Source organism: Salmo trutta, chromosome 9, assembly GCF_901001165.1.
Source record: "Salmo trutta chromosome 9, fSalTru1.1, whole genome shotgun sequence".
Lineage (NCBI taxonomy): Eukaryota > Metazoa > Chordata > Actinopteri > Salmoniformes > Salmonidae > Salmo > Salmo trutta.
The window spans coordinates 9,705,560-9,731,515 of record NC_042965.1 but is presented as its reverse complement, the minus strand read 5'-3'; the positions used below and the strand labels follow the sequence as shown (position 1 = coordinate 9,731,515).

Sequence of the window (25,956 nt, the reverse complement as noted above, 5' to 3'; positions counted from 1 at the left end):
TAGGGGGGAGGGGTGTTAGTGCCAGGAAGTAGGGCCAGTCTGAAAATACAGGGGGGGTAAGGGAACTCAACCAACACAGGCAGACCTTTTGAGTTTACCTCATACATGCAAATGTCTGTATACCCCTCTCCTCTTCGTACCTTAGACGGGAGTAGAGAGAGGCAGGAGGGGTACAGTTAGTGAGTGGACACAACACAGAGGATTCATCCTCCCTCCCAACCAATCACAATGGCTCCGTTTCCCTCAACTCAGTACAGGAACATCCCCAGGGTTATTATGTCTCAGCTCTATTCTGTCTTTCACATGTCTCCAATGACACAGTATCCAGGTTACAGAGGATGCGCAGCAGGTCTCCTTTGACTCTCTACACATCAATGAGAATCATCCAAAGGCCTTTGTAGTCTACACATGCATTCTTGTTGCTCTCAGCCAATCATTTCCTTCCATCCGTCTGACTATTTTTAATTAAGCTTAATTTAACCATTTGAGTGTAAAGGGATACTTTGGGGTTTTATCTACTTCCTCAGAGTCAGATGTGTCCAGTATGAAGGAAGTTAGAGGTAGCTTTGCGAGCCAGTGCTAACTAGCGTTAGCACAATGACTGGAGGTCTATGGTATATACTAGCATGCTAATGTTAGCAACTTCCTTCAAACTGGACACAGAAGCATAAAAATGGTATCCACCAGTCCATCTGACTCTGGGGAATTAGATAAAGGGCTTCATTGCCAAATACTGAAATATTCCTTTAAGGACAAATTCTTAGTTACACTGACAGCATGGCAAGTTGATCTAGAACAGGGATAAGCAAATTGGAAGACGATGTCATGCTGGATTTAGTTATTTTCCTTTCAAATCAGCATCTGTCCCCTGGCATGGGCCAGAGTTGGCTATCCATGGTCTGGAATGAATGTCCCCACAGTCTATCCCCCTCAATAACAGCCAGTAGTGCAACATTTTACACTGATTTTATGGTTCCCCCAAAAAAGGCCAACACCACACTATTATGCTCCTCATACCACCTTTTAACAGTGACAATGTTGTGTACCTGTGTGGATCTAAACACTGTCACTTTTTTAAATGTTGTAGTAGATAATGTCAGTGTGATCTTATGCAAATGCCATGTATCAGGTGCTGTAAAGTTTAACCCCCAAATTGGCTACTTTTGTAACATACCTTTTACAGAAATCTAGTCGTCTGATCACACCGTTTCCAGAACTAAAGTGGTGGAACTCTTCCACGTGTGTGTGTGTGTTACATTATCTTCATGCTCACAATATCGTCACACTCACTCACTTGATAATGCTCTCAGGGATGTGCACATACTCCATTGGAATTAGCTCTCGTAGCTCCGCCAGGCTGTTCACATACTTTATCTTACTGCTGAACTTAGAACTGCAAAGAGAGAGAGCGAGAGAGAGCGAGAGAGAGCGAGAGAGAGCGAGAGCGAGCGAGAGCGAGCGAGAGCGAGCGAGAGAGAGCGAGAGAGAGCGAGAGAGAGGTGGAAGAGAATGGGGGTGGAGGGGCAAAAACAAAGGCATGATAGAACACTTAACTTAAAGCTGACAGGTTCATCAAATGCATTATTACTTGTTATACAGTGTATTTGGAAAGTATTCAGACCCCTTGACTTCCACATTTTGTTACATTACAGCCTTACTCTAAAATTGATTAAAAAAACAGTATTCTCGTCAATCTACACATAATACCCCAGAATGACAAAGCAAAAACAGTTTTTTTTACATAAAAAACAGAACTACTTTATTTACAAGAATTCAGACCCTTTGCTATGGGACTCGAAATTGAGCTCAGGTGCATCCTGTTTCCAAATGATCATCCTTGAGAGGTTTCTACAACTTGATTGGAGATCTGGGGAAGGTTACCAAAACATTTCTGCATCATTGAAGGTCCCCAAGAACACAGTGGCCTCCATCATTCTTAAATGGAAGAAGTTTGGAACCACCAAGACTCTTCCTAGAGCTGGCCGCCTGGCAAAACTAAGCAATCGGGGCCAAAGGGCCTTGGTCAGGGAGGTGACCAAGAACCCAATGGTCACTCTGACAGAGCTCCAGAGTTCCTCTGTGGAGATGGGAGAACCTTCCATAAGGACAACCATCTCTGCAACACTCCACCAATCAGGCCTTTATGGAAGAGTGGCCAGACAAATCAAATCAAATTTTATTAGTCACATGCGTCGAATACAACAGGTGTAGCCCTTACAGTGAAATGCTTACTTACGAGCCCCCAACCAACAATGCAGTTTCAATAAATACTGACAAGAATAAGAGATAAAAGTAACAAGTAATTAAAGAGCAGCAGTAAAACAACAATAGCAAGACTACATACAGGGGGGTACCGTTACAGAGTCAATGTGCCGGGGTAACCGGTTAGTTGCGGTAGTATGAACATGTAGGTAGAGTTATTGAAGTGACTATGCATAGATGACAACAACAGAGAGTAGCAGAGGTGTAAAGAGGGGGATGGGGGCAATGCAAACAGTCTGGGTAGCCATTTGATTTGATGTTCAGGAGTCTTATGGCTTGGGGGTAGAAGCTGTTTAGAAGCCTCTTGGACCTAGACTTGGTGATCCGATACCGCTTGCCATGCGGTAGCAGAGAGAATAGTCTATGACTAGGGTGGCTGGACAATTTGACCATTTTTAGAGCCTTCCTCTGACACCGCCTGGTATAGAGGTCCTGGATGGCAGGAAGCTTGGCCCCAGTGATATACTGGGCTGTTCGCACTACCCTCTGTAGTGCCTTATGGTCGGAGGCCGAGCAGTTGCCATACCAGGCAGTGATGCAACCAGTCAGGATGCTCTCGATGGTGCAGCTGTAGAACCTTTTGAGGATCTGAGAACCCATGCCAAATCTTTTCATTCTCCTGAGGGGGAATAGGTATTGTCATGTCCTCTTCACGACTGTCTTGGTGTGCTTGGACCATGCTAGTTTGTTGGTGATGTGGACACCAAGGAACTTGAAGCTCTCAACCTGCTCCATTGCAGCCCCGTCAATGAGAATGGGGGCGTGCTCGGCCCTCTTTTTACTGTAGTCCACAATCATCTCCTTTGTCTTGATTGCGTTGAGGGAGAGGTTGTTGTCCTGGCACCACATGGCCAGGTCTCTGACCTCCTCCCTATAGGCTGTCTCGTCGTTGTCGGTGATCAGGCCTACCACTGTTGTGTCATCGGAAAATTTTATGATGGTGTTGGAGTCATGCCTGGCCGTGCAGTCATGAGTGAACATGGAGTACAGGTCGGGACTGAGCACGCACCCCTGAGGGGCCCCCGTGTTGAGGATCAGTGTGGCGGATGTGTTGTTACCTAACCTCACCACCTGGGGGCAGCCAGTCAGGAAGTCCAGGATCCAGTTGCAGAGGGAGGTGTTTAGTCCCAGGGTCCTTAGCTTATTGATGAGCATTGAGGGCATTATGGTGTTTAAGGCTGAGCTGTAGTAAATGAATAGCATTCTCACATAGGTGTTCCTTCTGTCAAGGTGGGAAAGGGCAGAGTGGAGTGCAATATAGATTGCATTATCTGTGGATCTGTTTGGGCGGTATGCAAAACAGTCCTGTAGCTTAGCATCTGCTTCATTTGACCACTTTTTTATTGATCTAGTCACTGGTGCTTCCTGCTTTAATTTTTGCTTGTAAGCAGGAATTAGGAGGATAGAATTATGGTCAGAGTTGCCAAATGGAGGGCGAGGGAGAGCTTTGTATGTGTTTCTGTTTGTGGAGTATAGTTGGTCCAGAGTTTTTTTCCCCTCTGGTTGCACATTTAACATGCTGATAGAAATTTGGTAAAACGGATTTAAGTTGCCCTGCATTAAAGTCCCCGGCTACTAGGAGTGCCGCCTCTGGGTGAGCGTTTTCTTATGGTGGAATACAGCTCATTCAATGCTGTCTTAGTGCCAGCCTCTGACTGCAGTGGTATGTAAACAGCTACGAAAAATACAGATGAAAACTCTCTAGGTAAATAGTGTGATCTACAGCTTATCATGATATACCCTACCTCAGGCGAGCAATAGCTTGAGACTTCCTTAGATATCGTGCACCAGCTGTTATTTACAAAAATACATAGTCCGCCGCCCCCTTGTCTTACCAGACGCCGCTGTTCTATCCTGCCGGTATAGCGTGTAACCAGCCAACTGTATGTTGATAGTGTCGTCGTTCAGCCACGACTCCTTGAAGCATAAGATGTTACAGTTTTGAATGTCCCGTTGGTAGTTTAATCTTCTGCATAGCTCGTCGATTTTACTCTCCAAAGATTGCACGTTTGCTAGTAGAATGGAAGGAAGTGGGGGTTTATTCTATCGCCTACGAATTCTCAGAAAGCAGCCCACCCTTTGGCCCCTTTTTCTCCGCCTCCACGCAAATTTCAGGGATCTTGGCCTGTTCCCAAGAAAGTAGTATATCGTTTGCGTTGGGCTCGTCAGAGTCGTGAAAGGGAAAAAAGGATTCTGCCAGTCCGTGGTGAGTAATCGCAGTCCTGATGTCTAGAAGTTATTTTCGGTCATAAGAGACGGTAGCGGCAACATTATGTACAAAATAAGATTTAAAAAAGTTACAAACAATGCAAATAAACAAACAAATAAATCACAATAGTTTGGGGACACTTCAAACGTCTGCCCTCCTCTCCGGCGCCATCTAATATAAGCCACTCTTCAGTAAAAGGCACCTAAAGGACTCTTGGACTATGAGAAACAAGATTCTCTGGTCTGATGAAACCAAGCTAGAACTCTTTGGCCTAAATGCCAAGCTTAACGTCTAGAGAAAACCTGGCACCATCCCTACAGTGAAGCATAGTGGTGGCAGCATCATGCTGTGGGGATGTTTTTCAGCGGCAGGGACTGGGAGACTAGTCAGGATCGAGGGAAAGATGAACAAAACAAAGTACAGAGAGATCCTTGAAGAAAACCTGCTCCAGAGCGCTCCGGACCTCAGACTGGGGCGAAGGTTCACCTTCCATCAGAACAACGACCCTAAGCACACAGCCAAGATCGCGCAGAAGTGGCTTCGGGACAAGTCTCTGAATGTCCTTGAGTGGCCCAGCCAGAGCCCGGACTTGAACCCGATTGAACATCTCTGGAGAGACCTGAAAACAGCTGTGCAGCAACGCTCCCCATCCAACCTGACAGAGCTTGAGAGGATCTGCAGAGAAGAATGGGAGAAACTCCCCAAATACAGGTGTGCTTGTAGCGTCATACCCAAGAAGACTTGAGGCTGTAATCGCTGCCAAAGGTGCTTCAACAAAGTCCTGAGTAAAGGGTCTGAATACTTACGTATGTAAATGTAATATTTAAGTTAAAATGACAAAATTAGCAAAAATGTCTAAAAACCTGTTTTTACTTTGTCATTATGGGGTATTGTGTGTAGATTAATGAGGGAAAAATGCGATTTTAAATCAAAAATCCCACTGTACCTTACATCTTTACTAAACGTTAGACATATGAGTTACCACACCCGGTCTCAGGGATGTTATGTAAATCAGCTTTTAGTTTTTTTGCACTGTATTTGTGAAACAATCTTCAAAATTCTCTTAAATTAGATGTCTGTGCCTCTAGGGCAATTCAGATTCCTGATTGATGAATGTGTTTTGTTTCTGTTTGCATTTCATATTTGATGTTTGTATTCTGCAAACTTTCCATAATTCAGGGCTCTTCTGTAAAAGAGACATTGGTCTTAGTATGACTCCCTGGTTAAATAAAAGACAAATAAATGTGTGAGAAAGAACGGGTATCTCCACCTTATGAAGGGTCTGATGATTCCCAACACTGTTCGGATAAACCAAGACGGATGGACAATGATAAAGGATTTCAGATTCTTCCTGAGCCTGACATGAGACATGAAAACACAAAAGAAAACAAGAGTTAGTGAGAATTGAAGCATGAGTCTGTATGTACTGTATGCGTGTGTGTGTGTGTGTGTGTGTGTGTGTGTGTGTGTGTGTGTGTGTGTGTGTGTGTGTGTGTGTGTGTGTGTGTGTATTTCTGGTTTTACTATCCTTGTGGGGACCAGAAGTCCTCACAAGGATAGTAAAACATGGGTACATTTTGTCGGTCCCCACAAGGAAAAAGGCTATTTTAGGGGTTAGAATTATGGGTTCGGGTTAGGTTTCGGGGTTTTCCCAAAATCTAGAAACTCCCTAGTGATTCCATACAACGAAACAACGGCTGCGGCTTTGATGGCAAGAGGGCGGCGACCATCTGAAGCTTAAATTTGTCAAAATTCTTCTTCTGAATACTCAAATAAATACGGTTCGATGACAACATCGGCACCCCTCCAGTAGTTTTCTTCATCGCAAGTATTTCATCGTCAGACATACAGTATTAGTAGGTTGTTGTTTACTTTGTATAACTAATGTGTAATGCTGTCTTCACTTCTCCTCCGAATAAAATGTGCATCTGTGAATAAGGGCATAACGTGCAGTTTTACGTTGCTGGGATTCCCCCAAAAGCGCACACGCACAGTTGTTACCCATCTCCACTGCTGTGGCAGTTGGCTACATAAAATAACTATATCAAATAATCGCAAATGTTTTAGGTGGAAAAGTACACATTTCCTAACTCCAAACTGATAGTACTTTTGACAAAAATATCTCTTTCAGCCGTACATTTTCAATAAAACAACGAATTTGTCCAAACTTCACAGATTTCTGAATCACGAATTCACTGGCAACGGAGCATAGTGAGGCCTGCATCCAGCAACTTCACAAGTCACGTGACCCGTTTTTGCAGCTGTTTCAGAACAGCACTACAGGGAGAGGAAGTGGGAGAGGGCAAACGCAGCAGTAGTTTCAATGTATGGAATCACTTGGGAGTTTCTGGATTTTAGGTCAACTTCTTTAAGGTTAGGGTTGGGTTAAAGGTTTAGGGTTAGGTAAAATAGGATTTTGGTCCCCAGAAGGATAGAAAAACAAATGTGTGTGTGTGACTTGTTACCTCCTGTCAATCATATGGTAGCATTTCTTCATCCAACCTATTCCAGGCATCCTCCTGCGGGGTGTGGCTCCGTTCAGATACACAATCATGTAGTCTTCTGCAACCATGAGCTCCAGAGTGCTGATCACATACCTGAACACACACACACACACACACACACACACACACACACACACACACACACACACACACACACACACACACACACACACACACACACACACTACTGTTGAGCGCGTTTTGATACATGATTATACAGTACATGCATGATACATGTTATGCTTATGGATCTCAAAAAGGTTGAGCAATCTTTATTCATATACACAGATTCCTGTAACAGACTCCCTCTGACCTTTACACAACGTTAAGTTGCAGTATTTCTATTTACATTAGACACACCGGGCCAATAGAACAAGAGCACTGTTTGGAACTCCCCTCTTAAATACACACAATCACAATCAATAGCAGTAGCACTTACAGGAAGAGGTTCTCCATGACGTAATGGTAATCCTCACAGTTACTGTCCGGTAGGAAGCACGCTGCAAACACGATGATGGCATTCAGGTCACCATAGTATCCTGAGGAGAAGGAGGAGATGGGGGGGGGGGCCATCAAGAGGAGGTGGCTACTGAATAATCACAGGCTATTCAATGCAAAAGTGTGTCTGTGTGTCACGGTTGGGGTCAATTGAAATTGAAGTCACTCAATTCAGGAAGTGATTTGAATAAAAAATGCAAACATTAAAAAATGTATAGCTTCTCCTTTTCAGTTGATTGGGAAAATCATTGAAAATGGATGCTATTTTTGTTTTATTTTTTTACCCCTTTTTCTCCCAGTTTTGTGGTATCTAATTGGTAGTTACAGTCTTGTCTCATCGCTGCAACTCCCGTACAGACTCGGGAGAAGCGAAGGTCGAGAGCCGTGCGTCCTCCGCAACACAAGCCAACCAAGCCGCACTGCTTCTTGACACAATGCCCACTTAACCCGGAAACCAGCTGCACCAATGTGTCGGAGGAAACACCGTACACCTGCCGACCATGTCAGCGTGCACTGCGCCTGGCCCGCCACAGGAGTCGCTAGTGCGCGATGGGACAAGGATATCCCTGCCAGCTAAACCCTCCCCTAACCCGGACGACACTAGGCTAATTGTGCGCCGCCCCATGGGTCTCCCGGTCGCGGCCGACTGCGACAGAGTCTGGACTCGAACCCAGGATCTCTAGTGGCACAGCTAGCACTGCGATGCAGTGCCTTAGACCACTGCGCCACTCGCGAGGCCATGGATGCAATTTTCAATGGCATTTCTGTTTATTTCCTCAATTGACTGACTTCAATATGACTTGGAGTGTGTGTGTGTGTGTGTGTGTACCTCCATGAGAGATGACTCTTTGGTAAGACTCAATACACTTCATGTCGATGCGGTGCTCCTGCTCCCCGATGACGACTGTCCTCCACAGTTTGGCGTCCTGTCGCTCCTCCTCTGCACTGTATTCTGGGATAGCCTCGCTAGGCTCCCTGTCTGCTTCCTGATTGGACGCCTGGGGGTCACCTGTTGGTGAAATCATTCTATAGCTAATGGCCTGACTTGCACACATCATGATGATGCATAAGAATACAGCTAGAAGAGTCTTCATAAAAACAAAATGCAAACACACCTTGCTTGACATGTATGGGTATGTGAGTCTTTCTCTATTGTTTGTTTTTATTTACAAACAAATGACTGAAAGTGTCTTTTCATATATTGAATTGTGTCCAACACATTTTCTTGAACGCGTTTTAATTCCTCCTTTGAGTAGAGCCCGTGGTTGTTTTAGTCTGTATGACTGTATCATGTGTGTGTACAATGAGCTCGTGTGTGTGTGTATACGCGCGCGTGCGCGTGTGTGTGTCTCTCACCTATTCCGTTGAACTCCAGGGAGTCGGCCTCGTCAGGTGTGTCCAGCTCGTCCACGTTGATGTCCAGATCGTCGCCCGTATCCAAGGCGTCGTCAGAGAGGAGGGATCCCTCGCTGCGGTCCAGAGACACGTTCATGGGCGGGGCCACCAGCTTCTTCCTGGGTGGGAGGCTGGCCCCATTCAGCTCCAGAGAGGAAGGGGGATCTAAGGAAAAGGTCCACGGTATGTTAGTGATATGACTCTCTGTATGCGAATGAATATTTCCTCATAAGTTCTTGAATTCATGATCAGTAAACGGTGATACAAGCCCAATTGACATCATCAAAAAAAATGCATTAGTGGAGAGAATAGATAGCAATATCTTTAGAGACAGCGATACACTAGAATGACTAGGAGATGAGATATGACTTCTTATTTGAGTGTAAATCTATCTACCACAAATTGGTAGCAGGATGCTAGTGGCGTTGGTTGTAGCATAGATAACCCATGTCCCACTTGCTCCATTGGTCAAGAGACAGTATTTCGACCCACAGATCAATGACAACTGTGACTCTGCACAGATGCACTTTTTTCCCTCGTGTGTGTCGAAAAGTGCGCGCGTGTATGTATGTGCATCACCTGGTCTGTTTTCCAACCCATCTGTGTGGTCTTTATTTGAGGCCATCATCCCAGGATCGTCTGAAGCAGGCCTACCCCAAACACACACAATCATCCAGTCACGACTAAAACAACCAAGGACTCTATACTCAACTGAGGAATTTAAAAAAAACATTCAAGAAAACGAGTTTGACACAATTCAATAGATGAACATACACTTCTAATAATTTGTTTGTAAATACTTGACCACAAAGCATCACTAAACGCACGTGGACCAGGGACAATACAACCTTTTTTTTGTATTTATTCGCCTCCAAGCCGCACCCCCAGACCCTTATTAGCATAACTCCCATTAACAATGGGGAGTTAGACAAAGACTCGCACGCACTCGCGCATGCACACACTTTCCAACACACCAAGCTTTCCCAACAATGGGACGAAAATATACTAACGACTAACCAATTGCTTCTAGTCTAAAGAGAGTTGTCGTTGTTGGTGCCGTTCTCTCCAACAAAGATGCTCTACAAACTCGCCTCTTCCCAGACAACCAGGTGATCTCTGTGCTGCTCTCCTGTCAACTGGGATGCCACACACTTTTCTCTCTTCCCCAACTCTTGTTTTTTTTTTTTTAATCTTTCACACTTTGCTTCTCTTTCTGGCTGTTCTGATTCTTTCTCTTTCAGCATTAGAGGCTCGGACCCTCATTCGCCATATTGGAGTCATGTGACTTCCCTCTGAATCTTAATGAGAACTGATCAGCTATCGCAGAGTGTAGAGCATGTCAAAATCAACACAAATTAAGCATAAACTATATTAAGCTATGTTTAGTTACATTTGGCCACTACTGTTTCTAAAATTAGACTCCATGTCGGCCTCCAAAAAAAACAAGATTGTCACAAATCGAACTTAATTGTCAAAAATACATTGGATGTATTTAGAAGTTAGTTTCCCCCCTTTCTCATAAACAGTACAGCAAACAGAACTCAATCACAATTATTCAACACACACAAATAGGGGGAGGGGTCATATTTATCCCCTTGTAACCAAAGACGGGAGGAGTCATTAGAATTACAAAGAGGGGCGACAAGGCAAGACAAACATCCACAACCCACTGGGCACACACCGGTTGAATCAACGTTGAATACACGTTAAATTTACATCTGTGCCCAGTGGGAATGCAACTGGGGCAGAGATAAAAAGCACACACACACACACACACACACACACACACACCAAAAAACAGAGTAAACACTTCATAAAAGAGCAACCTAAAGTTCCTTTCACTGAAACTGCTCTCCATTGGAAACACTGCCTATTCAAGGGAGTGTACATCTGAACATAGAATGAAACTGCTCTCCGTTGGAAACACTGCCTATTCAAGGGAGTGTACATCTGAACATAGAATGAAACTGCTCTCCGTTGGAAACACTGCCTATTCAAGGGAGTGTACATCTGAACATAGAATGTCGGCTACATGTTACACATAGCATGTTGGAATTTGCATGTGGAGTGTAGACATAATAAATACTCTGTAGTATGAAATGACATGTAGCCCATTCTGGAGCATAGATTGGAATGGAGCCAACTCCATTGCTTGGGAGCGCATCCACATTAATGGGACAGTTGCCAAGCAACAGAGGTCAGGACTTCCTAATAAGTGGCCCATCCCACAGAGGAATTTGTGAGTGAGTGAGTGAGTGACTGAGTGAGTGAGTGTGTGTTTGAGTGAAGTACACACACATACAGTTGAATACTTTGGCAATCTGGTTCCACAGTGAAAGCTTGAGATGCAAATAACCCCCCCAAAATGTTTTAAGGAAATAGAAAGGCTTGGAGGTTCTTATGCAATATAATTCATTTAAAAGCATGTGTGGATCGAGACAAACTGATCTAAATAAACACACCTAGGGCTGGTTTCCTGGACACAGATTTGGTCACATTCTATACTAAAAAGCAATGGAAATTCTACATTTAAATTGTGAGTAAGTAATCATTTTTGAGTAATACTTCTGGAATAACCAGTCTGGATATTCAAATATGATGCTCTGGGCTACACTAAACAGTGAGCTGCTTTGCGCACACACACACACACACACACACACACACACACACACACACACACACACACACACACACACACACACACACACACACACACACACACACACACACACACACACACACACACACACACACACACACACACACACACACACACACACACACACACACACGTCCTATAGGTTCAGTATGGACCTATACTGCACTCCTGTGGTAATACACAATACTGCAGCTCAATGTCTCCAGTCTATTCTGATCTAGTCAATAATCTAGTCAATAAAATGATGAATTAGATACTGAATACTTGAGAGATTCTCAAAAGACAACATCATATTTTCACTCAGATCTGTCCAAATTTGTAATTGTAAGAACCTGGTCCTAGATATGTTTATACTCCTATGGTCATTTTCATGCCAAACATGCCAACCAAGACAGAACAAACAGATCTTGGAGGAGGTTAGTAAATAACTTACCTGGAGAGTAGAAAGTGGGAACAGTCATCAGGAACATAATGGGTCTGCTCTTCAGTCTCATAACGGGCATGGTCTTCAAGAAGATACTTAGCGTTGCCTGTGGGGTCAGATGGCTCTTCAGGAGTTCTGGAGTGGTCTTGACCTTCAGCCTCCCAGTGGGCCTGGCCTTCACTGTCATAATGGCTGCAGTCATCAGACCGGTCTTGGCCATTGCCTTCAGTATGGTAGTAGTAGGAATTAGTAGTATGTCCTTTAGCCTCATAGTGTTGGCTGAGGAGATCATCTCTCTCATCTTCAGCATGGTCACAGGTTTGGTAGTAGGCATGGTCTTCAGTCTGTTCAGTGTGGTGGTCAGTGTGTCCATATCCATACTGTGTGGAACTGTTGTTGGATTGGTCCTGGCTCGCTGTCCACTGGTGAGGAAGCCCCCCGCTGGCTTGATGGTTCCAAGACTGGGATGCAACATCTTCAATTCTAAAGGGGGGGGGGAATTTACAAAACAGATGACAAATACACATCAAACATGTAATAATCACTGACTATCAGTCATTCTCATGTCCACTAAAGAGTGCAAAATACTGTTTAGAAATCACAGATTCTCATACACACCTTGTGTGAGACAGAGGGGAGCTGGCTCCATTAGCTGTGGTGGGGATACAGCTGTAATGAGGCAGGTAATGCATATTTAATGAGGCGTAAACAGATTTCTAAACACACCCAGGGCTGAGATCAAAGTCTGGCGCAACACCACACACACACACACACACACACACACACAGAACCCTTGTTTCATCTTCAAAAGCTCTGATCATGTTGGAGAGGGGTATGAGGCAACACAGGTGCAGTATCCACTCTCTTCCCCCTCCACCCACCCCATTCTTCTCTCACATAGTACACACCGTCTCACTCTCCTGAGAGCTTTTAACTCAGCTTGCACAGTCTGTGCTACTTTACAAATACCCAGCAGCTGTTTAGAGACCCATACACACTCCGAAACCCATAGAAAAGGCAGGATAGCCTAAGGGCAAACACAAAGAAGCATAATATACACAAAGAAACACCATAACTCTCATTTATGTACAGAATTGTACGGTGTGCAATATACTGTATGTTACTTTATAGATATTACTTACCCCAGATAGGATGAGTCCGTTTCTTCAAAATCATCTCCACAACCTCCCATTTTAGGATCGACTAACAGGTCTTCAAGGCCCTGTATAGGTCTTCGGGGTTGATCTCTCATTGGTTGCTCAGCTGCAAAGTCAAGCTGATTCTGCGAGAACCTTTCAATCAATGGCTGTGCTGTCAGTCTATCACCATCCTCTGAGAAATGACCTCCACTCGGGTGCTCACTATTCTCCAGTAGCTCAGCGGTAGGCCCAGGGTTTGGTGCATGGGCGTGGCTGTGTATCACCCCACATACTCCTTTCTCCATCTCCTCACCTGTGTCCCAACTGGGAGGGTCCATGCCAAACTCCTCCTCCTCCTTGTCCATGAGGTCGCCTGAGAACGGAAGCCCCACCTCTTGGACAGGAGAGGGACCGCCTGATAGGTTCTCGGGAGTGCCCATCAACGAGCTGTCCCCCAATGGGGATTGTGAGCTGTCTGTGAGGGGGAGGGGAGACTGGGGGATGGCGTGATGCCGCTGCTGGTCGTCTTGTTCCCTCGGCAGAGAGCCCCAGCCTTGGCTCCGTTGAGAGGGAGATGGGGGGACGGAGGGGGAGAGCCCACCCTCGTCCGAGTCCTCCAGAGAGATCTGAGAGTGGACGTAGACCTCCTCCCTGGCTTTGAGGAAGTGTTGTTCTGCTGGGTATCTCAGGGAGGCGCTGCTGCTTTTTACGACTCTGGCGTTCGTCTGGCCATCATAGCTGTCGTCAACCAAGTCCGAACTATCGAGGCCTGCTACTCTCATCTCTGACTGGTGGAGGCTTGGCCGATTGGTGTCTGATTGGCCACAGCCGCTTATCTCTGTGGTTACTTGGATTTGAGGGCTAACAAGATAAGAGGCGGCTGTTTCGGAGAACCTTTGGTTGGTTGTGTGCGAGCTTTGACAGAAGCCAATCCCATTTGCGTTGGCTTGGGTAGAGTGGTCTTCATCTGTGGGAATAGGCGAAATAGGATTGTCACCTGCATCTGAGCCGAATGGGCTGTGGATATCCATGTTCGTTCGATCACGCCTATTTAGCTCATTGTTTTCTTGGTGATGTCTGTGAGTGGCTGTGCCGGATTGGAGTAAAGTAGCCGCATAAGAGAGCATGCTATATGTCTCTAAGGATCTAGACCCCTCCCTCCTGCCAATATCACTGTCTCTGGTTACATTCCTCTCTCTATAATCATCCTTCCTCTCTCTATCACTCTCTCTGACCGTCCCTGACACAATGATGTAGTCCATCTCCAGGCCTGATGAGGATTCTCCATCTGAGTTGGACCTGACGTCCTCGCTGCTCCCGGGAGGAAGGCTATCTGGGCTGGGCTTGAGCCTGTCTTTTTCCCCTGAGCTGGAGCTCAGTGACATAGCATCCATACTGTTCCTATCTTCCACGTGATGAGGTTCCCCATCCGGATAGATCACCTTAGTAGTCCATTGGAGGGATGATGCACCATTTGGTGGCGATTCAGAATCACCGGCTTTTACAACAGGGGTTGATAGGTGGTCCCAACTGTCAAGCTTTGGGGAGGCAGAGGGTTGAGTCTGGGTTATGGCTGGATCTTTCCATGTCTGGTCAAAGTTTAACTCAGTGACTAGCTCCTCCCCGTGACTCAGAGGTAAGGCGTCATCCTCTGTGGGGGAGGAGCCATCATCCACCAGCACAAATGGGGAATGGCTACTCAGGTCCTCTGTCCAATCGGGGCCCTCAGATGCCTCAGACCCCTGCCCTCTGTTGTCATACTCACTCTCCACAGAGGGCCCCCCTGGAACTGGAAGCTTCCCATTTCTGATCCTGTGGCCCAGTCCAGAGGTTCCGTCGAACAGGAACACCTGTCTGCCAGTGGAAGTCAACTGTTCGATGCCTGTCGTTGTTGACCCGCTATAATCACTGTTGCCTTTCACGATGGACGCCTGATGTTTAGTGGTGCTTCCACTTGATTCTGGCTTGAGCACTGCTATAAAAGGGCTGGACTGACCTTGGATCAGCTCAGTAGTGTCTGCTCCAGGGCAGGCCTGGAGGTCAGGGGAGGAGTTCTGACTCCAGATGCCTCCTCCTCCTACGTTATCATACTCAGAGGTAGACGTCACCATGTTGGGGAAGGGGATGAGCATGGCCCCCGACATTTGATCCTGTGTAATTTGATTCTCTGTCATCATGTGATCATCATGCCCTGATTGGGGACATATTTTTCCCTCGTCTCCATTGATGACTATCTGAACTCTCTGTGCCTGCCTCCTTACATTCTCTTGCAGTGGAGAGGCTTCTTCAGAATATCTTCCCTCCCCCTCATGTTGCCTTAGGTCTGTCCCAGGCTCCGCCTCCCAGGGCTCCATGCCAGCAAGCTCCTCCCTCCCAGTCCCAGCGACCTCCGGACTGGTTGCCATGGAAGCACTGTCTTCCTGTATGGTGGTGTTCCACATGTCCATCCCCTCACTAGACACACCCAGTGGACTCTCCAAGGATGTTCCCAGCGCATGGAGCCCGCAGGAGTCCGACCGCTCCGACAGATCGGCCATGTCTGGGGTAGTGAGTGTGGATTGGCTGTCTTCGTGGATTGTCATGTTCCATAGGTCCAGAGACTCTGGGTAGGACGGGGTCGTGACACTGGTGGCGCTGGTCGCACTGTCCGATTTCAGAAATCCCATCTGGGCTGAGTAGATCCAGAAGTCCAGCTCTGTGGCCTTCCTGACTAGACCATCCTCTTCTTCTTTCGAGGTCTCTGGCGTGAGAGGGGCCAGAGACGCTCGCTTTCTTCCTACCACAGAAGACCGTGCACGTGATGTGACTTTGAGGAGCTTCCCTTCTCCGTTCTCTTCGTCCGGAGGAGTGAGCTGCAGATCCTCCAGTGTCACCGGCTGCCATGGTTCTGTGAAACCTGAGTCAGGGTTCCAGGTGTCGTAGGGTTCTATGTACTCATTCACAAGAGTGAGCTGTCTCTCCACTGGTTTGGAACAGACATCCTTCTCTTCTCGCAGCTTAGAGTTTCTCACATCTCCTTCTCCTCTTCCGCTGTCCTCGTCCTCTCTCAGTCCCTCCAGATCAATGTCAGGGTTAGGACAATCTGTGCAGACATACCCAGCCTCTGTCAGGCTCCACGTGTTGGCGTCATCCGAGGTGGAGCCTTTAGTATCCAAGGCAAAGTCATCCCAGGCCTCTGACGAGGATACGCTCTCTTTGTGCTGCAGCCCGTTGATTCTCTCAGCGACGTCCTCTGGAAAGAAGCGGACCTCTGTGCCACTGTGAGTGCTGCTACCCACAAGGCTGTTGACAGGAGTGGGAGGGACCCTGTTCATGCTCTGGTCCATCAGATCTCCTCCCCCAATCAAGTCGTTTCCTACAAATCCTCCATGCCCAGCTGACGAATCAGGGGTGTAGAAATCCACCATGCTCAGCTCGTCAAACTCAGACAGGCTGGAGCTGCCATGGCCTCCTGTACCTCGAGAGGAGTGCAGCACTGCATCTTCTGCAGGTGGAGACGAGTTACTGCAGTACAGTGGGTCAAAGCTGAACAGCTCAAGGTTTTCACCGCTCCTGTTCCTGCTTGAGTGTCTCCTCTCATGCGGGATGGGGGACAGAGAGGGGAACCCGAGCGCCGGGTTCAGGAGGAAACCCCCAGCCATCGCCTCGGCTACCGGGCTGTCATCGCTTAGGAACACAGAGCTCTCCTTGGAGGAGCGGCTGCTGCGGATGGTTGCCAGGCCGCTGTCCGGGCTCACCAGGTCAGCACCCACATCACCAGGCATCGCTACAGCAACGGGGCCCTCGGGCCTCTCCACGTCAGAGCCGTACATGTCGGTGAAGCCTGAGGAGCCCTGGGACAGCGGGGCGCTGCCCGCCACGCCCTCCGTGGAGGAGGTCCTGCTAGTGGGGGCGCAGGCTAACAAGTGGCACCGGCGCTCCATGAACTCCTTGAGGAGCTCCATGACCAGGGGTCCCAGACCTCGAGGTGAGTCTGCCAGGGCCTTGTGGTGGTAGAGCTGCAGGGACCCTTGGGAGCCTTGGGGACAGTCCACAGGCTCCAGCCTAAGAGAGGAACTCACCGACTCCTCCAGCTCACAGCAGATCTGGAACAGAACCGGAACAAGCGGAATGACAGCATGGTATAAAAAAATGCTTTGGCATGGCCAAGGACAAAATGAAATCTGTTCCATTTTGATGTTATTTAAACAAAAATGTTCAATATAAGTGATTCACTTTTTCACTTTCAAAATGTCAATGTTTTTATATTATTTCCAACATACACTGCCAATATATTTGTGTATATCTCTTTACTAGGTCATATGTGTGCATACCTCTCTATTAAGTTATGTTTGTGTTAATCTCTCTAGTAGGTAATGTGTGTATACAGTGCCTTCAGAAAGTATTTATACCTCTTGACTTATTCCACATTTTGTTGTGTTACAGCCTGAATTCAAAACGGACTCAAAAAGTCAGTCATTCTCACCCATCTACACACAATACCCTGAAGTGACAAAGTGAAAACATAGTTTTATTATTTTAGAAAATGAAATACAGATATATCTCAATTACATAAGTCTTTACACCCGACTCAATGCTTTGTAGAAGCACCTTTGGCGGTGATTACAGCTTTGAGTCGTCTTGGGTATGTCTATCAGCTTTGCACATCTGGATTTGGGGATTCTCTCCCGTTCTTCCTTGCAGATTTTCTCAAGCTCTTAAGTTAGATGGGGAGTGGCGGTGAACAACAATCTTCAAGTCTATCTACAGATTTTCAATGGGATTCAAACCTGGGCTTTGGCTGGGCCACTCAAGGACATTCACAACGTTGCTTAGAAACCATTACAACGTTGCTTTGACTGTATGTTTGGGGTCATTGTCCTGTTGGAACGTAAATCTTCGTCCCCAGTCTAAGGTCATTTGAACTCTGAAGCAGGTTCTCATCAAGGATTTACCTGTATTTGGCGTCATTCATTGTTCTCTCTATCCTTACCAGTCTCCCAGTCCCTGCCGCTGAAAACATCCTCATAGCATGATGCTGCCACCACCATGCTTCATGCTAGGGATGGTGTTAGACGGGTGTTTCTTTCCCCAGACATAGCACTTTGCATTCAGGACATTGCCCTCTCATCAGACCACAGAATCTTTTGCCTTATGATCTCAGAGTCTTTCAAGTATCTTTTTGCAAACTCCAGGTGTGCTGTCATGCCTTTTTCTCAGGAGTGGCTTCCATCTGGCCAATTCTCCCATCTCAGCCATTAGGTTGTTGGCCCCCTCCCTGACCAAGGTCCTTCTCGCCTGGTTGTTCAGTTTGGTAGGACAGACAGCTCTAGGCAGATTCTGGGTAGTCCCATATTTTTTTACATTTTCCAATGATGGAGACCACTGTGCTCTTTGAAACTTTCAACACTTTAGGAATTGTTTTATAGCCTTCCCCAGATATATGTCTCATCACAATTCTTTCTCGGAGATCTACGGACAGTTCCTTGGACTTCATGGTATAGTTTCTGCTCTGACACGCACTGTCAACTGTGGGACCTTTTATATAGACAGGTGTGTTTATTTCTAAATCATGCCCAAACAATTGAATTGGCCACAGGTGGATTCCAATCAAGTTGTAGTGACATCTCAAGGACGAGCAAAGGAAATTGGATGCACCTGAGCTCATTTTGGAGTGTCATAGCAAAGGGGTGTGAATAATTATGTAAATGAGATATTTCTGTATTTCATTTTGAATACATTTGCTAAAATTTCTAAAAACATGTTTTCACTTTGTCATTATGGGGTATTGTGTGTAGATGGGTGACAAAAAAGATCTGTTTCATCCATTTTGAATTCAGGCTGTAACACAACAACATGTGGTCAAGGGTCAAGGGGTATGAGTGCTTTCTGAAGGCAATGTATGTCTCTACTAGGGGACATGTGTATATGTCTCTACTACAGGATGTGTGTATATGTGTGTACTAGATGACTCATAATAATGTCCGGAATGTATTTGATACCATTCCATTAATTCCGCTCCAGCCATTACCACGAGCCTGCTCTGCCCAATTAAGGTGCCACCAACCTCCTGTGTTATCTATCTCGCGCAGCCTGATGTAAAAAGACCACGCACCTGGTTGAGAATGTCAGAGTTTTCGGAGTACACTGCCACCTGCTGGCGTGGATGGCGAGGGTCACTCTGGCGAGATGAGACGATGACTAGACTCTCATAACCGTGGTGATGACAGAAGGACTTCAACTCCCCAACCAGGCCATGGCGAGCATTCCAGTCCTAGGTTGTCATATGAAAATACCAAAGATATGTGTTAGGTATCGTATCTGCTATATTTTGATAGATACTCTTATTTTCATATATATTTACATGTACAGCATATTCAGAGTTTTATAATAATGGTCTACTCGAGGTATTGACTTTGTCACCATTTTGTGCCACTTAAAAACTGACCTCCACTTAAACTGATATAAAAAACTTTTTGGTCCAGTCTCATTTTGTGCATTGAGTCAAAAGTGCTTTTAAGAATGCCTTTGTCTATTTTCACGAGAGACAAAGCAGTCAGAGCACAGAGAGGGGTAAAGAGACATTTGATGATTTATTGTTTGAAAATTAACTGTTTGCTCTTAACACATCCAACATTCCCAGCTTATGGTAATTCTCTGACAGCCCCGGTGATTGATGGAGAGAAAGTTGCATTAATTAATGGTTTTGTTTGTCAAGAGAGCTTGTTTTTTTTTCATCTATGTTTTTTCTCTCTTCAATGATTAACAACAACGCTATGGCATCCCTAATTTCTAAGAGAATGTTTATTAAAAAAGTGTAAAAAAGTGTTACAGTTTAAAACAAATAGCGAGATGAATCACTACATTTGTTGTATGATGGTTGTTTGTTTTTACAATGGCGTACAAGTTAACACACTTGTATTCTTTTAGATAACACCCCTGCAAAAATAAAAAAATAAGACAATGTCAATATAACTTTGAATAATACAGGGAAATTGTCAACCAATAATAATAAAAAAAACACTACTTTAAATCAAATATAAAGAGAAAAAGATTACATGAATTTACTCGATTTTTGAAAATGACCAAATATTGTTTAAGTAAGTATTGTTTAAAAGCATATTGTCATTGCATGAAAGATATGCATAAAGAAACTTGTTCACTCAGTCTGGCATAACAATTTAGACTGGAGAGAAACTGTTATAATGTGTCCTGAGACACAGGAAGCAGTTTAGAAAAATGAACTATTGTAACACAGTATAGGAAGTGACTAGCTAATGCACATGTGCACAGTCTTGGCATTCTCTCAACCAGCTTCATGAGGTAGTCCCCTTGAATGCATGTCGAATAACAGGTGTGCCTTGTTAAAAGTTAATTTGTGGAATTTATTTCCTTCTTGATGTGTTTGAGCCAATTAGTTGTGTTGTGACAAGGTAAGGGTGATATACAGAAGATAGCCCTACTTGGTAAAAAAAACAAGTCCATATTATGGCAAGAACAGCTCAAATAAGCAAAGAGAAACGACAGTTCATCATTACTTTAAGACCTGGTCAATCAATGCGTAACATTTCAAGAACTTTGAAAGTTTCTTCAACTGCAGTTGCAAAAACCATCAAGAGCTATGATGAAACTGGCTCTCATGAGGATCACCACAGGAAAGGAAGACCCAGAGTTACCTCTGCTGCGGAGGATACGTTCATTAGAGTTAACTGCACCTCAGATTGTAGCCCAAATAAATGCTTCAAAGTTCAAATAACAGACACATCTCAACATCAACTGTTCAGAGGAGACTGCGTGAATCCGGCTTTCATGGTCAAATTGCTGCAAAGAAACCACTACTAAAGGACACTAATAAGAAGAGACTTGCTTGTGCCAAGAAACACGAGCAGTGGACATTAGATCGGTGGAAATCTGGCTTTTGTTCTGTTGAGCCCAATGTGAGATTTTTGCTTCCAACTGCTGTGTCTTTGAGAGACGCAGAGTGTGGTTCCCACCGTGAAGCATGGAGGAGGAGGTGTGACAGTGTGGGGGTGCTTTGCTTGTGACACTGTTGGTGATTTATTTAGAATTAAAGGCACACTTAGCCAGCATGATAACCACAGTATTCTGCAGCGATATGCCATCCCATCTGGTTTGCGCTTAGTGGGACTATCATTTGATTCTCAACAGGACAATGACCCAAACACACCTCCAGGCTGTGTAAGGGCTATTTGACCAAGGAGAGTGATGGAGTGCTGCATCAGATGACCTGGCCTCCACAATCACCCGACCTCAACCCAATTGAGAGGGTTTGGGATGAGTTGGACCACAGAGTGAAGGAAAAGCAGCCAAAAAGTGCTTAGCATATGTGGAAACTCCTTCAAGACTGTTGGAAAAGTATTCCAGGTGAAGCTGGTTGAGAGAATGCCAAGAGTGTGCAAAGCTGTCATCAAGGCAAAGGATGGCTACTCTGAAGAATCTCAAATATATTTTGATTTGTTCAACACTTGTGATTACGACATGATTCCATAAATGTAATTTCATAGATTTGATGTCTTCACTAGTATTCAACAATGTAGAAAATAGTCAAAATAAAGAAAAAGGTGTGTCCAAACTTTTGACTGGTACTTTATATGTGTGTGTTTGTGCAAGTGCGTGTGCGCGCGCCTGAGCTAGTGTGTGTGTACAGGAGCGTCTGTCATGAGTTGTGTGGTCCGTGCTTGTGTGGTGTGCGAAGGTCCAGTAGTAGTGATGGATGGCTGCTGTAGGCATGGTGTTGCCCAGGCTGAGTCAATATTAACCTGCGTGGATGAGGCCACACGGATTCTGTCTCGGCTCTCCTCCTGCACAATATGGCTGCTGTCAGGGAGAGCCCCATCAATCTGCTCACACACAACTGTCACCCCGGCGACACAGTCATTTTTCACCAGCGATATCCTGATGAGTGCAATGAGGCCTCCCCAGCTTTGTTAAAAACACACATATTCACTCACTCACACAGGCACAAATGCGCAAACACATACTTTATATGAACACACACGTGCACACGAACGAGTGCGCACGCACACTGTATATTACATGTCCACAGTCCACTCATGAATACAATTACGCAAACAGTGATACCGATGTGCGCACACACACACACACACACACACACACACACACAGGAAAACAGAGAGAAAGTGAAGCACAAATCATCCAGATAACACGCAGAGCCACAGTCTGTCTACCATTTGTTTGTAACACGAGTCAACATCCCCCCCATGCCCCCCCCCCCATGCCCAGCCCCCCAACATCCCCAAATCATCAGCTACAATTTCACTTACTGGGTCACGAATAGAGTACATTTTGCGTCCCTTTGATATTTTAAGTAGAAATTGTGCACCAATACTGACATTTTAAAGTCTGTTATATTACATAAAGTGTTCAGAACACTTTATGTTGTTGCTTTGACAGTCATTTCTGAAGATGATTATTTATTTCATGTGATTAGTGATTCATTTACATGTTAAGGTCAACCCTGTTATGTGAACTGAACTCTCAAAACATTGAACATATTATAGTCAAATCAGTGTGATCGCAGATGAGCTGGTTCTACTCTTCTTGCCCATTTTCTGGTGTTTTGTAGCGGAAAACAGAGCAGGTTGAGCATAACACATCAACTCTGTTACCAATAGATAGACAGGCTAAAAATGTTTTAACAATAAAGTATTTTTTGTGAAGCTTGCATTCAATTGACCCTTCCTGTTGCACATAACACGCTTCTATTCCCCCTGTCAAAACGGGATTTATGGCTGATTTAAAATCAACCCTGTTACGGTCAACCCTGTTACGGTCAACCCTGTTACGGTCAACCCTGTTACTGTAATGGGACTTTATTGGCACTTACTATGGTACTTTCTTGAGATGGGAAAACATGTTTTTTTTATGACAAAATCTTAAAATTAGGTGAAATGAATGTATTTTTTTTTATAAACAAGTTACACTACCCAAAATATTTTCTATTCGTGGAAAGACCCTACTAACCTCAGGATAGCATTGCCTAAAAGCACAGGCCACATCTTCTAAACTTTCCATCTACGTCTGACTTACTTCTAAAGAGCTCTTCCCCCCATGAAGATTCACTCCCACCTTCCCCAGTCATTCCACCTATTCAAACTACTGTATGAGCATCTTGCTTTCCTCCCCTTACCCCACCCCACTAACGCAGAGGATCAAAGATGTCTCAATAAAAACACTAGAATAGTATTCCTATATCACTACAAATAATGAATATTTTGGTCAATGTAACTGGATTAACACGTTGAACATGGGAGGTAAAAGCCATACATAGCCTTTCTTTCTTTCTCGTGATAATTTGTTCCTTCTCCGTGTTCAACTCACTCCCTTCCTCTCTTCATCTCTTCATCTCAGATTCTCTGCCTCTTAGCTTCCCTTTATTCTCTAGTCTATTCTCCCTCCCTCCCCTTTCTCTCTCCCTCCTCTTTCTTTCTCTCTCTCCCTCCTCTTTCTTTCTTTCTTTCTCTCTCTCCCTCCCTCCCCTTTCTCTCTCCCTCCTCTTTCTCTCTCCCTCCCTCCCCTTTCTCTCTCCCTCCTCTTTCTCTCTCCCTCCCTCCCCTTTCTCTCTCCCTCCTCTTTCTCTCTCCCTCCCTCCTCTTTCTTTCTCTCTCTCCCTCCCTCCTCTCTCTCCCTCCCCCTCACTCTCTCTAGTTGTGTTTGCTCCACAGGTAGCAAGTCTTTAGTGGCTCCTCCAAGTTCTCCAACCTGCCATCATTATGCAGAATAGCCTTAGGTATAAACTTGTGCTCCATAACTCACGCCCTACGCGCGTAAATTCCCATGCAAACACAGTCAAAGCAAAACACATTTCCTGCTGTCGACAACATCTCTGGCAAAGAATTAATCAACCGTTCATCCATTTAGGCTCTTTGCATACCCTTTCTGTCAGAAACACGATGCTCAGAGAGCTCCGGCACTCTTCTGAGGCGATCGTTTCGTTGCCCTGATGAATCCATCAAGCTAGGTTTGATTTATACGTCTGTCTGTGATCACAGCAGTACAGCTACAGCAAATGGAGTGGCAAGGAGAGAGCTGACACCATCCGCTCCACACACAACTCTGTGGAACTTTGGGAGACAGCCTGGATGGGGGTGGGGGGGGGGGGGGGAAGTTTGACACACGACATACGCATGAATGTCTATCGCATATTCTGCTCCGTGTCCTTGATTAACCCAACAAGGGAAAAGATTTGGGGCTGGAATCTACAGATGCATTTTTTTTGTTTACTTGTCCACCATTGGCCTTTTTGCCCAAAGCAACTCAAAGGGAGGGCTATGTCTCAAACAATGACACAACGAGTCTAGTGAGCAAGCCGTCACCACATACTTACAAACATTAAAACACAGAGGCATATATTAAAACTAAAAGTAGAGCCATTGGCCATATCATATCTTTAAAGCAAGCATAGGGTGCTTATGAAATTCGCTACACTCCTTGTCTTTTCAAAGACCGATGTGACTGGTGTCCTGGTCAGGCTTCATCTAATCTTTCGTGACAGACTTTCACACGGTAGCTAGCTAGCATGAGATTTGGCTGTGGGTTCTGACATTGGGCCTGATCTGACAGGGCACTCCTTCCTGGTTCGTCATCCACAGACCTTACAGGGCGCCGTACTGGATGTCCGCCGTTTCGCAAGCTCCGACCCAACTTTGCTATTTTGTGATTAGTTTGTTGTTTATTTTTACTTTATTTTCACTAAATGTATCGGTTATTATTTCTTACAATTGACAAAAACTTTTAAACATCAGATCAGCAGTTACCCCAATTGCGGAGTCAACTTCGACTCACCTGCCCTGGGCTCTCTCTGTAATTCTCGGGCTAGCCAAGAGGAAACACCGGCGTTACAGAGGCAAGAGGGGGATCCTGGTGAGATTAAGGCGAAGAACCGGCCACCTCTTCCCTCCATTCTACTGGCTAATGTACAGTCACTCGATAAGAAGATGGATGACGTCTAATCGCGAATTTGCTACCCCATCGGACTCTCGAAATTGCAATATTCTTAGCTTTTTTGAAACATGGCTCTTGGACATGATACCCTCCATGGCTATCCAACTCAATGGATTGTCCATTCACCGGGCGGACAGGACAGTAGAGTCGGGGAAATTGAGGGGGGGAGGGGTTTGCCTCTACATCAACTCCAACTGGTGTGCTGACTCCAGCCCGGTGGAAGTGTCACGAGCATGCCCCCATCAAGTCCCTCGGTGTCCAAATCACTAAAGACTTAAAATGGTCCAAACGTGCACAGTTCCCCCTCAGGAGTTTGAAAAAAGTTTGGCATGGGCCCTCAAATCCTCAAAATGTTTTACAGCTGTACCATTGAAAGCGTTTTGACTGGCTGCATCACTGCCTGGTATGGCAATAGCACCGACCTCGATCGCATGGAGCTAAAGAGGGTGGTGCGGACAGCCCAGTACATCACTGGGGCCGAGCTCCCTGCCATCCAGGGCTTCTATATCAGGTGGTGTGTATTTCTTGTCTCTATGCACACTCACATGGCCCTACACATTCACACTCACTCCGTCATCTGCTCACTCACACATATGCACATACATTTATACTGACTCTACACACACACACGCACGCACAACCACTCACATAAACAGAGTAGCAGCAGCTTGTATCTTACATCCTGATGCCTAGTCACCTTACCCCTATACATATCTACCTCCATCACTTCAGTACCCCTGGACATTGTAAATATGGTATTGGAACTGACCCTGTATAAAGTACGCTTCCAAACTTATTGTGTTCTTCATATTCCTTCTTATTTCTCGTGCTTGTTTTTCTAGCATTACATTGTTATTGATTACTGCATTGTTGGGCTTTGAGTTTGCAAGAAAGGCATTTCA

General features: G+C 45.4%; 1 protein-coding gene across 5 annotated transcripts in view; it reads right to left on the bottom strand.

Annotated features, from left to right (window-relative positions):
* The window catches only part of LOC115199827 (uncharacterized), a 51,786-nt gene that overhangs the window by 1,671 nt on the left and 24,159 nt on the right, over positions 1 to 25,956 (bottom strand). For 3 of the 5 annotated variants that reach the window (XM_029762315.1, XM_029762312.1, XM_029762310.1), the window contains exons 7-18: positions 19,185 to 19,343; positions 13,094 to 17,175; positions 12,570 to 12,620; positions 11,961 to 12,434; positions 9,448 to 9,518; positions 8,830 to 9,033; positions 8,303 to 8,482; positions 7,415 to 7,514; positions 6,937 to 7,068; positions 5,742 to 5,828; positions 1,295 to 1,393; positions 99 to 140 (exon numbers count right to left, since the gene is read on the bottom strand). In XM_029762315.1, coding sequence (XP_029618175.1) covers positions 99 to 140; positions 1,295 to 1,393; positions 5,742 to 5,828; positions 6,937 to 7,068; positions 7,415 to 7,514; positions 8,303 to 8,482; positions 8,830 to 9,033; positions 9,448 to 9,518; positions 11,961 to 12,434; positions 12,570 to 12,620; positions 13,094 to 17,175; positions 19,185 to 19,343 — 5,681 coding nt within the window. Of the gene's footprint in view, positions 1 to 85; positions 141 to 1,294; positions 1,394 to 5,741; positions 5,829 to 6,936; positions 7,069 to 7,414; positions 7,515 to 8,302; positions 8,483 to 8,829; positions 9,034 to 9,447; positions 9,519 to 11,960; positions 12,435 to 12,569; positions 12,621 to 13,093; positions 17,176 to 19,184; positions 19,344 to 25,956 lie in introns of all 5 variants that reach the window. The other 2 variants (XM_029762313.1, XM_029762314.1) reach the window with 2 other exon arrangements.